The sequence below is a fragment of the Zosterops lateralis genome (genome assembly GCF_965231275.1).
Source record: "Zosterops lateralis genome assembly, chromosome: 5".
Taxonomy (NCBI): domain Eukaryota; kingdom Metazoa; phylum Chordata; class Aves; order Passeriformes; family Zosteropidae; genus Zosterops; species Zosterops lateralis.
In genome coordinates, this window is record NC_139766.1 from 58,432,270 (window position 1) to 58,445,122 (window position 12,853).

At 42.4% G+C, this 12,853-nt stretch overlaps 1 protein-coding gene across 1 annotated transcript; it reads right to left on the minus strand.

Moving 5' to 3' along the window:
- Nucleotides 1-3,325: 3,325 nt before the first annotated feature.
- Nucleotides 3,326-11,328, minus strand: COQ2 (coenzyme Q2, polyprenyltransferase; the record flags this gene model as incomplete). The annotated part of the gene is made up of 7 exons (XM_083861090.1): nucleotides 3,326-3,852; nucleotides 6,351-6,539; nucleotides 6,993-7,126; nucleotides 8,043-8,128; nucleotides 8,360-8,481; nucleotides 10,844-11,010; nucleotides 11,094-11,328. The coding sequence occupies 7 exons, from the start codon at nucleotides 11,326-11,328 to the stop codon at nucleotides 3,697-3,699; spliced, it is 1,089 nt and encodes a 362-aa protein (XP_083717216.1). The 3' UTR covers nucleotides 3,326-3,696.
- Nucleotides 11,329-12,853: the final 1,525 nt, after the last annotated feature.

Genomic DNA, 12,853 nt, shown 5'->3' on the forward strand with positions numbered 1-12,853 from the left:
CAATATCAAATTACAGAAAAATGTTTATGTTGGAAAATACCTCTAAGGTTATTGAGTCCAACCACTAATGCAGCACTGCCATGTTCACCACCATGTCCCCAAGTGCCACAACCTCACACTTTTTGAACACTTCCAGGGATGGTGATTCCACTGCTTCCCTGGGCAGTCTGTTCCAATGTGTGACCATTTCAGCAAAGGAATTTATATCCAGTGTAAACTTCCCCTGGTGTAACTTGAGGCTATTTCCTCTCCTCCTGTCACTTGTTACGACCAACGCCCACCAGGCCACAAGGTTCTTTCAGGGAGTTGTAGAAAGTGAGGTACTTTACATTCAGAGCTGAACTCTATAAATGCTTTGACGTCAGTGCAGGAAAAAAATGTCCTGTGGAATGGGTGGGCCACTGCCTTCTCCCATTGTCCTTACAACCGGTTACAGGCTTGGTTCTGTTCTTCAAGCAGTTGATACAGCTTATTTTATATTAGGTATATTTTACTTATTTATTTTATTTTGTATTAGGTATATTTCCTTATTACTGTACCTGTCACAGATAAGAAGCTCTGCAACTTGGAAGAATTGTGTTTTGCAGGTGCAAGAATTCAGGGGTGGCTTTTTTTTGTTTTGCATTAGGGTGGGAATTTCCACCTCAGAAATTACAGTTGTATCATTAGAAGCATTGAACTTGGCATAAACACTGTTCTTCTGTTGTTGGTTTTGTTTCAGTTTCTTTTAAGTGTATCAGACCTCTTTCTGCTTTGTTTAGACAAAATCATTCCTGTACAATTGCCTGGAAGTGGTGTTTTTTGTTGTTTTTTTTTTTTTTTTTTTAAACACCATCATCCAGGAAAAGAAAAATGCTGTAAAACCAATTAAGTTTTTTGCTACTCTCTTTGTAAGTCTAGTACTGTATCTAGCACACTGTGTTAAAACTTTGTCTGGCCTTTTGCTTCCATCACAAAATGCAGGCAAGTGTTGCAGGAGAATCAAGAGGTGATTTTACCTCTTCAGTATACCAGGAGCCTTCAGCTATTACATATACTTCTCATTATCCATGGCCAGGTAAGATGCACATTTTTTCTTGGCAGTCTTCTTTTGAAGCTCAAACAGAGCCTCTCTCCTGGTATTTGCACTGTGAAGTGTTTAGAAATCAGTTAATGGCCCTCTTCTAGGTTTTGCCAAAGTGGAAATAGAAGTGTCTTTTTTTTTCCAGGTTCATGTCACCAGTGGCTGGTGGCATGCCTGACCTACTGCCCTGGTGTTGCCAGGCTCCCTGGCAGCCAGGCCAGCTGGCACGGCCACTGCGGCTGTTTGCACAGCGCAGCTCCTGCAGCATGTACTTGGGAATAGAGGGGAGGAAAACCCTGACCCTCTCCCATTAACAGCATCATATTTACCAAGAAATATTAATAGCATAAGCCAGGGCGATTTTGCCTTGGCTGACCCTCTTCTGACGAGTCTCCTCCCTGGGAAAGGGGAGCGTGAAGAGCTCCCGAGTGCCACTGTGCAAAGCAGGCTTCTAAGGCAAAGATCCAGCCCCACCCTGCAGGCTTCCAATGCCTTGGCAACCTCTCCCTTTATCCCTGCGGGAGTAGCACCCTTACTTCTATAGGGCTAATCCTGGACAAAGAGCTGGGGCTGCTTTGATACACCCTTCTAGAAAGTGCAACACACAGGCAAGGGCTGGTTCCAACAGTAAAGAGCTTTCTGTTTCACTGAGGAACTGGTACTGTTTCACTTTGCCATTGTTAGACACATTTGACCTTCCTGCTGCCGGGAAAAAAAGCATTTGTTATCTCAGCATCCTGTGGAGGAATACTTAGAAAAGGGGGTGGAGGAGAAAGGCAAGGTTTGATAGTGGAGAAGAAACTTCCAGAGGACGTTGTTTAGTTCTGCAAAAGCACACTGATAAAAAAAGCTGATGCTTAGAGACAGAAGTATTTGAAAACTTTTTAAGAAACTGTATTCAATTACAGCAGAGAGTGTCTTAGTGAAGATTTGGAATAGAATACCTTGGGAATGAAGAAAAGAGATGCACATGTATCTGCCAGCAGATCCAAACAGGAATGTTTTAGCCAGGAAGCAGCTTGGCCTTTATCTCTTTTGCACTTTAAAAATCCTTAATTTCTGTGTATTAATCATAAAATTCTCATGTAATCAACACCATCAGTAGCTTTTTCCTCTTTTGCACTTTAAAAATTATTTAATTTCCTTGTATTAATCATAATATTTTCAGGAATTCAGTATCAGTGCCTGGAACCTACATCTTTCTGTTTTTCATGCAATGAACCTAAAAATACAGCTATGTCTTACCTGTGTAAGATGAAATTAGGATGAATTTGGAAAACTCCCACAGAAAACATGAAATGATTTTCAAGTTCTGGACACGAGGACTGTTTTGAAACTTTAATTTATACTCTATTTAGCGACATCTTTTACCTCCTCTCATTTTAAGACAAACACTTGTGACAAGCAGTCATCAAAGGACACCAGAAGGTTCAAAGGCACTACAAAATGTGAGCTCTTCCCAAATCTGAGCAACTTAAAGACACTTCAGTACGTTAAAAACAGATTGATAACTTTTGCCATCTCACTAAAGTAACACTACTAGTACTGAGAAACTGATGCATACTAGTTACTTTAGAAGACTTTTTAATTACTAGTAAATGGCTAATAAACAAAGTTCAAGTTGGATGCATCAAATTCTCCCTCTACAAAATGCAGCTATGTTACAGAACTCATCAGAAGCTTACTGTTTTTAAAATGCTTTTCTTCAACTTAATACTTTCTCCACCCCAGAAATATAAATATTTAAGAACAACTTCTGTGTAAGGGCCATTTAGTTAGCCTGTGCTTGCTATTTTTACTGTTTCTAGGCATCCTCTTAGAAACAAGTTTTTTCCTGTAAGACTACAAATAAAACCGGCAGCTGTAAATCAAAACAAGCAGAACTAAAACATAAAAAATGTCAACAGTTTGCACGATGAATTTGTAGCGCAGGGTCAACCACTGCTCACACACACTTGGCAACAGCTCTGGGCTGCTCTGTTTTTGTTTTCAGTCCTTAGTCTGTGTTCAAATCACTCTTGACAAACAAGCGCAGCTCACTTTGTGCAGGCAACTTTGCAGAAGCCTGTCCTTTTCACATGGAAAGCACTGGCTGTGGCAATCATGGCTAGAGAAGAAAGTCTTCTTAAATACTTCTCTATTGACTCCTTTTTGTGCACCTCACACACTCAGAGTCCAGGAGAAAAAAAGTTATTGCAACATTTCCATGCAGGAAGCTCCAACTCAAACGGAAAACTACTGTTGTAATAAACCAGACCATCAAACATGTACAGGCAGATTTTATTTACATCCAAAAATCATTGCGTTTTTACCCGTGCTGTCACTAAGAGATACCTGCTTCATATAAAATCTTGGGTTCACAGTCTCCAGAGTTTGACAGAAGTTTGTTGCTACTCCACAGGATCAGCAGAGTGGCTTCACTTTTTGGAGCTTCTATGCAGATTGAAGTTATTCCCAGATAACCAGAACTTTCATTGTAGATTTATGTCAATTGCATGATTTCAGAAACAAGAATGTTTCCACCAGCTTTTATAAATAAACAATATAAACCAGCTATATTTATATTAAAATTGTTTTCCTTCTTACAATACTTACACTTCAGTTAGACTAAAATATCAGTATAGTGATTTCAACTATCTGTTCTCTGAAGGATCTTCTACATTTTTTAAGTCTTTTTGTTTCCACAGATTTCCAAGCACAATCCCTATGAAGAGCAGAATTCCTACAGTACGATTTGAAGCAAATTTTTTCCAGCAGTCTTCAGGCTTGTCTATGTCCAAAGTGTAAATCTGCAAAAGCACAGTATCAGTATAACGTTAGAGGATTATTTTCTACAGACTCTGACACATCACAAAATGATCTGCAACTTCAAAAAATTTCTCTTAAGCCCTAAAGTCTACCCTTACCTCCACAAGAAATCGGAATACTCCGTGCTTAAAATTTCTTTTTGGGTAACTGGCATCTGTGTTTGACAGATTTTTTCAACATACAGCAGAAAAGTCAAGGACCTCATATGAACGTGATTCCCAGACCATCTCAATGGAAGACGATATAAATGGCCCAGTCACTGGTGTGTCTGGTTTGATGTTTGAAAGTGCAAAAATATCTGGACAGGTAAATAAGTCTCTTTGAGATTTTACTCAGCATGTTGTCAGCTAATTCTTCCATGTCACTTTAAATAAAAATGAGCCCCCCCTCAACATGCACTTTTCCATCTCTGCTGCAAGGTGTTGTTCCATGTTTCAGTAGAGACAAAACACAGGAGAGCCAGCAGTGAACCAGGGTAACTGGAAAGCACAGGGAAGTGCCAGGCCCTGCCTTGCCACAAAGGGCTGGTTTCAATCAAGTTGCTCTGAACCAAGTTCATGAAATTTCCTTCCAAACAAGAACCAGGACACCTGCAATAGCAGCCAGAAGCAAGGCTTGGCTTACCCAGCATGGCAGCTCTCTCCTCTGAGTCACAACTAAAAGTAAAAAAAAAAAAAACAAACCCAAAAACCCACACCGAAAAATTCCCACAAGATTAAGCAAGAGCAAATTTACTGTAAAATAATCCCAAACCCAAAATTTGGTGCAAAAGTCTTGAGAATGATAACAAGAGGAAGTATTGAACAGAATGAGTGAAAGGATTAACAGACAAGGAACCCCTAAAACCTCAAACCTGCACAGGAGCCTTTGAAAAAGGGAAAACAGAATGTATTTGACTGAGAGAAGTGAAACCTTCCTCAGGAAGCCTGCTTCATTTGTTGTTGTAGAGAGAAATCAGGGCTGGGTCCTAGTCAAATAATCAAAAACATCCTTCACAAGCTTCTAAAATATTATATGATCCACACCCTTAAGAACCTGTCAGCTCCTCAGACACTGGTAACTTGAAACACTGAACTGACAAATTAAACTCAACAGCAGCCAAGCTATTCTTTCAGACACACAAGGAAAGTAAAAGATGTTCTTTTTCTATTGGTGCACTTCTTGAGAGGGATATAATTTGGCACCAATTTGACATCACCACCACCCAAATTCCTCAGCCTCAGGCAAAAATTCAGTGAATCAAGGACATCTTGGAAATCCTGGTCCTCAAGCATCCTACTCAGCTTTATAAACTCTGTTAAGGACATAATCAGAAATCTTGAACAAGAAGATAAGCATGAAAATGTTTAAGCAGGACTAATATTAAAATAATTTCTCAAAAAAGGAGCAATTCTGTGGTATACAGAACAGTTCTGCTCTCGTGACTTTGGCAGTCCACATAACAGTGAATTCTCCATCACTTACACTCATTAGTCTGCATCCTCACTTATAAAGATCCTAAAAAGTGGTTTCCATTCATGCCAAAACTACAGTGTAAAGGCTCTCTGACAATTCAAACTGTAAATGATCATGCAGTGGACACAGTCTTCCTTCCCCTCCTTTCCAAGCACAGTCACTACGAAAACAGTGGCTGAACGCCTGAGTACATCACCAGAAGAATTTTCTTACTCAGAGATATGTTTAATATCCATTACCTACACGACCTCCACCCATTAAAATGCAACTTATGACCAACGTGCCTTATAAAAAGTTCCATGTTACCACAGATTTAACTGCTCAGACTTGGTTTTACTACTTGCAGTACACAAACCTCTGCTGTCACTTACCTATCAAGACCAACAATTAATTTTTGAATAGGCTGACTTGTCACTTATTACAAGACTGCGTAACACAGTTGTCAGGATTCAGAAAGAATAAGGTAACAAGATCCTATCTGCACCCTTTATTGACAAAGCTAATTTCTTTCTTTCTGTTAGTCATAAAAATTTCTCAATGAATGCACCTACAAGACTGAACTGGATTATTCTCTGCTATAAAGAGAACTCGTTAGAACTGTCAAATGAAATAAAATTATGATATTAACATCTGCTATTATGTGTGCCAGACACTGCAAAAGCTGACTCAGAACAGTCAACACCACAGTATTTTGCAGCAGATTGAGGTGGATCTGGGAGCAGCTGCTGCTGGCAGTGAGGAGAAAACCCCTTCCTTGAGATAACAGCTTAATGTATGGCATTCTGTTGATTATGAACAGACTGAAACTCAGTGCTCCACTGTTTGTGGTCAGAGCTCAAGGTGTCCTCAACCAAAAGGTCTGCAAAAGGTACTTAAAAAGACCAAGCTTACTGTCAGAAGACTTTAGTTCTCTTTACAAGAACTGTTTTTCATGGGTAGCTCATGAACTGATAGAGGTTGAAAAGCCCTCTGACTTCTTAGTAAGAACTTCCACATGGAAAAAGTATAAATAAATCCATCAAACCTGGTGTGCCAGGTGAGCCCCTACGGCAGCCACAGCCGCGTAATATGGGAAGGTCTGGTTGCAATTCATCCCTGCCATGCACAAACTCAGGAGCATGGCCAGGCTGAAGCCACTGAGCCACTGCTTCGTGTCCTCCTTGAACTGCAATGCCGTTGACTTCACACCAATCATGATGTCATCCCTCTTATCCTGGAATGAAAGGATGATTTACCACATGAAAATCCATTATCCAATGCCACTTCATAAGAAGAATAAAAAGGGGGGACTAGCTTAAATTTCCAATGCTTCTTACTAGGAACCCAATTCAAGGGCAGTTGTAGGTCCCCACATTAAAACTTAAACTAGAAGGCTGGTCTTAGAGCTGCTTTAGCAGCCAAGAGTTAATATCAATGTCAGAGTTATTTACACATGGTAAAAGTGTAAGAGCACAAAGGGCATTGTACTTCCATGTTTCCACCTGATTCGTAAAACCATGGCAAACAGCAATAAAACAGTGAAGGGCTGGGACTTCTCTGGTGTTGCTTCAGCTCAGCTGAGGGTGAAGAACAGCAAGTTCTGCTGTTTGACAACAAATCTGTAAACGAAACACACAAACTTGTGTGTTTAAACACAGGTATCTGGAATGTCTCACTGTGAGCCCACCTGATGTGCATAAATGGTGTCGTACACCAGTGTCCACATGACTCCAGCAAAGTACAAGGGCAAGCACACAGACCACTCACACGACCCTCTGATGGCAGACCAGCCTAGAAGGGCTCCCCAATTAAATGTAAGTCCTAAAAGCATTAAGAGAATTAAAAAAAAAAAAAAAAAAAAAAAAAAAGTTACAAGAATGCCAGGAGCAATTAAATATGATTTATTTGAGAGTGAATCATATCAGCAGCTTTTTGTATAATACCAACATCTCTACTTTTCTACCACTTATTTTCAGGCATAAATATAAATAATTTACATTAAATACTCTAGACAAGCATGGAAAAATACATACGCCACATGTTTTTCCCTAATTTGAATTTAACTTCATTAGTGTAGGGAAACATTTGCATAGAACTGTTCCAGAATAGAAACATTTGCATAGAACTGTTCAAACAACAGGTCTGAAGGTAAAATGCTCAGATGTTAGTGTAACAAAAGATATCAGCATAACTGGCTGCAAAACAGTACACAGCATCTAGCTATAGTACTTCTAGGCTGAAAATGACAATTTTGGTAAAAAAAAACCCCAATGACACCAGGAATGTGAGAGCCAATATGTACAGGTATGTTTTAGTATCTCACCTAAAACACCAGCACCATAAGTATCTGTTCAGGAGTTATTTTAGAAGCTGAAGACTGAAATTCTGTACAGACAAATCTGAATTTAAGAAGGGTTTTTGAAATAACCACAAAACTATAGTGCATTCTCAAATGACAAAAATTTATTTTCTCCCTACTCTTCTTCCTCCTATATTTTCATCAAAACAAGGAACTGATTTCTAACAAAAAAAAACACCCCAAAACCACATATCAACTCTGATGCCTGTTATAAATTAAGAAGCGTGTGGCACAACAGAGCTTTGTCTGTAAGATATTTCTATTTTGATGTGAAGTTATAAAAAGTCAGATTGCTAAAGCTGAAGTACTAATTTGTAAAACACCCCGAAACTATAGCTGAAATGAAAAAAAAAAAGAAAAAAAAAAATTCCATCTCACCCAAAACTAGCTGTGGCCAGTATGTTATTCTCTTCATCAGAGGGTAGGTGACCACAAGGGATAAAGAGGCTGCTCCCAAAATGATACTGTAAAAAGGACCAAGAGGATTATTGCTTGCCAGGCTAAAGATCAGTAGATGTAGTGCAGCACTGCAAGATCTGTACACAGTATTGGCCTAATCATTTTCCTTTCAATTACAATTCCATGACTAATAACCTCCTCCCTCTGATCCCAACATTTTTTTATTCAAAATCTCTGTGTTTAACTCAGGACCCAGAACCAGACTTTAAAAACCAAAAGGTAACTCATACAATCACCTGTAGTAATTCAGACACAGAAGCACACAGAGTGCCAGGCTGAGCTGTCCTCCCAGAAAAACCAAGGACTGGAAAGTGGAGATATCTCCAGCTGCCAGGGGTCTGCTTGCTGTTCTTGCAACCTAAAAAATGGAAATATTATTACAGCTACATCTGTAACTGATGGGCAGCTTACAATGTTTGCTTCCTATTTTCTGAAGAGAAATAAAAAGGTCCTAGTTCTGTTGTTTACTTTTATTTCTCTCTAATGGCATTTTCAGAATCCAGTCCCATTGATGTGGAGTTTATAGCTGTGAAAAGACAATTAATTCAATCCCACTGGGATACAGTGGAGTTTAGAAAATATCTGGAACAAGAAATCACACAAGGTAAACTGAAGAAAGAAACAAAGTATCAGAAAAAAAGTTAAAATAAATGAATGGTGAGTTACTTGCCAAAAGTGACCAATGCCAAAAAAACCCCAAATGACTGAATTGCACCTTAAATGAGGAAGAACTTCTCTACACTGAGGGTGGCAGAGCCCTGGAACAGGCTGCCCATGGAGGTTGTGGACTCTCCCTCTCTGCAGACATTCCAAACCCCACCTGGATGTGTTCCTGTGTCACCTGCTCCAGGTGACCCTGCCTTGGCAGGTGTTTGGACTGGATGATCTCCAGGGGTGCCTTTCATGCCAAAATTCCATGAAATTGTGTATGTTGATGAAAACAGCGTCAAGTCTATTCAAAGAGGTTCAAAATCCAACTTTTTACAGAATATTATGTACATATAAAGTATCTTGCCTATGCTTGAATATGTGAATTTAAATAAACTCTTTTAACTTGTTCTCCCCTCTGCCATCAGGTTATGTTAACACCAAATACTGCTTCTGGAGTTTAAACATGCACTTCACATACCTGTGACCAATTCCACTGCACAATGCAACCAAAGATGGGATGTTTCACTTAAAGAAAACATGTCCCAAATAATCAGTAACACAAAATCTAAACCCCAAACCCCCATCACCTACACCAGCCAACATCCTGGCCTCTATGGCACTTGTGTTGAAGGCAGCCTTTCAAGGTACCCCAGAAAAAGCTGTGAAGGCAATTCCTAAAACTTTCCACCTGCATAAATTTAATTATTATATTGAAATTCCCTCTTACTTATCACACCCCAACATCAAATCCGTTCAGCATGTGTAATTGTTAACACCTTCCAAACCCTACACCATCCAAAGCTTCCATAAACCCCATCCTGGTTCCCTGCCTTCCCAACAGCACAAATACAAGTGCCATACTAAGAACTTCACATACTGGATTGGCTCATTATTCTGTGTCTTGCAGGGTCAAAACCCAAACCCCAAAACCACAGGAGCAATACAGGAACAAAGAACAGGAGGAACAAACAGTGACGCACCACTTTGGATGTTCCCCTCCAAACCTGCACCTGTGTGTGTTTCAAAATCTGACACTGAGCACTGCCTTTTGCTTATTTCCTTTTTCTGAACAAATGGGACATCTCCCATAAAGGAAAAATACAACATAATAGATGGGGATTAGCTCAGGGTTGGGCATGATACTATGAAGAGCCAAAATTAACAACACAAGGAAACACTGCTCTTAAAATTAAGAATAAAAAAAATGTTGTTCTTGGATAGATTGTAACTAGCAAGTGTAGCAAAAAAGCGTTTTACTTGACTTGTTCTGTCATGTAAAACAAGGTTGAGAAATAAACTTTTTCAAGAACTGCCTACAGATGACAATAAGCATGTATTTTATCTTTCACAGAGGTGAGTATTCTAGAAGACTTACTACAGTCCTGAACAGAGAAATGTTGTATGAAACAAAATACTTTCTACTATTTTTGGAGGAAATGAAGACAAATTAATTGTGTGCCTCTCAGACAGAAACGTGGAGGAATTCCTGAACCTGGAGCCTGCACTCAGCAAGGAATCACTGGTGATGTTCATGTATTTCAGTGTCTTCAGGATCCTTGGTGCTTGGCTGAGAAAAAACAGCATCTGTTAAGTGGAGTTTCCTTCTGGAGATATTCCAAACCCACTTGGATGCATTCCTGTGTAACCTGCTCTAGGTGAGTTTGCCTTGGGAAGGGGGTTGAACTGTGCAATTTCCCAAAGGTCCCTCCCAACCCTAAAACGTCTGTTGATTCTGTGATGATGGAGATGAGCGGGCATGTGCTTGGTTCACTGAATCACAGAAGGGCTTGGGTTGGAAGGGGATCTAAAAGATCACCTTGCTCCAATCCCCGTGCTGAGGGCAAGGACACTTTTCACTAGACCAGGCTACTCGCAGCCCCATCCGACACTTGCAGGGACAGGCCACCTAAAACACCTCGGGGCAACCTGTTCCAATGCCTCAGCATCCTCAGAGTGAAGAGGCTCCTTCCTAATACCTACCCTAAACCTAACTCTTTGGGTTTGAAGCCACTCCCCCTTGTTCTTCTCACTGCGCGCTGCTGCAGGCAGCCTTGTCCGGGGTTCTCTACCTGTCTGTCATAGTCGCGGTCCCACATGTCATTGATGGTGCAGCCGGCCCCTCGCATGAGCACGGCTCCCACGCCGAACAGGGACAGCATGCGCCAGTCCGGGAGGCAGCCGGGCGCGGCCGCCAGCCCGATGCTCCACGTACACGGCAGGTACAGCAGCCACGTCCCTGCGGGGAGACAAAACCCGCGGCTCAGCGGGCCCAGCGGGGAACGGGAGGCCGCGGGGCCCGGCCCTCCCCGCCGCGCTCACCGGCGGGCTGGTGCAGCCGCATCAGCCGCAGGTACGGCTGCAGCGGGGCCGGCGCGGCGCGCACCAGCTCGGCCGCCGAGAAGCTGCGCGGCCCCAGGGGTGCGGCGGGGCGGCGGAGCAGCAGTGGTGGGGCGGCAGCGGCGGCGGCGAGGGGCGGGCGGGCGGCGCGGAGCCCGGGGGTGGCCCGCAGCCCGGGGGTGCCCCGGCACAGCCGCGCCAGCAGCACCGCCGCCATCTTAGCGCCGCCCCGCTGCCGGCCCGCCGGGTCAGGCGGCACTGCGCATGCGCCGCGCCCTCGGGCGCCCCCGCCGGGGCCGGGCCGGGCCAGCGGTTGGGATTGGGATTGGGATTGGGATTGGGATTGGGATTGGGATTGGGATTGGGATTGGGATTGGGATTGGGGTGTTCTCGGTTAAATCCTCGTCCCCGGAATTTCTGAACATACAGGTCATCTCCAAGACCTTTCCTCACTGTAGGTAGTGAAAAATAAAATCAGATTTCCCATGTGGCCTTTCTGTCTCTTCTCCTGGCTCACTCAGTTGTCCCACCACCCGTGTGAGGGACTGAAATGTGAGGGTTAATGGCTCCGACAATCAGCGAGTTGCAAAAGCAGCACCGGGCGCTTGGCTGAGGCCGGGTTTGCACTCCCCGAGCCTGGGAGAGGAGGAGAGGGCTTGGGATGTGTGTCGGGAAATCTCAGGCCTGCATAAGAGTGGCCACCCGGGTGGCCACAACAAACCCACCTTCGCTTAGCGACCTGGGCATTCCCACCTAAACCAGATCGTGGATTAACCCATTGAACTTCATGTTTCAGGCTTCCCACACCCCTGATGGAGCAAGACTGTGATCAACACACATGAAAATTCAATGCATCAATGGAAGTCTTGTTGCTGGGTCCACAGGTAGTGTTATCTGTGCAGAAAAATTCACAGCACCAGAGGTTTATGTCCAAGAGAGAGAGAGAGAAGTCCTCTAACTTTATTTGAATAAAGGGAGAGGTCATGGGGCATTCCCCTGGCATCTCTCAAATTATTGGGGGACGTAGCTGCCTTTTAATCCGGTTTTCCAGGCTGCATGACCCTCTTCCTTTCCCCATTGACTGAAGTACTTGAGAGATACAGGCTGCCCAAATCACTTAATAGGTATCCCCTTCTAATACACACAACGCTTCCCCCCTCTTCTTGCTTTGTATCTCTAAGTCCAGTAATTTAACATGGCCTTGGATGAGCAAGTCTGTGTCAGTTAATAACATTCCTCTGAAATTTATGGTTACTCCCGTTGCTTCTTTCACCTACCAGTGTTTAGCTTTTCCTACAGGCAGACACACAGTTTGTTTATAAAGACACATTCTTCTCATTCCTTTCGTATCTTTTTGCTATCTTGTCCCTTCTTTTCCTTATATATTTTCTTGAATGATATCTTTATACTTTCCTATTGTTGTATTTCTATAGATAATAACCGAAACGGCTGCATACCTCCTTTTCACCATTCTAAACTAAACCTGCTATATATAAACACTGGTCATCCATGTGTCATTTCATTCTTATTCACCCCAAGAGACCCATTAACAAGAACCTCAGTTACCTCACCTTCAGGGTTGTAGCACCAATTTATGAGTTATTGACAAACCAGAGAGAAGAGGACAGAGCCATAAAACCTTTGCTTTGCATGCCATAGTTTGCATGCCCGTGTCAAAATGTCCCCAGATCTGCTGCTGAAAGATTCCTTGGGGGAGTTCATTGTCCCTGTAGAGTATAAAT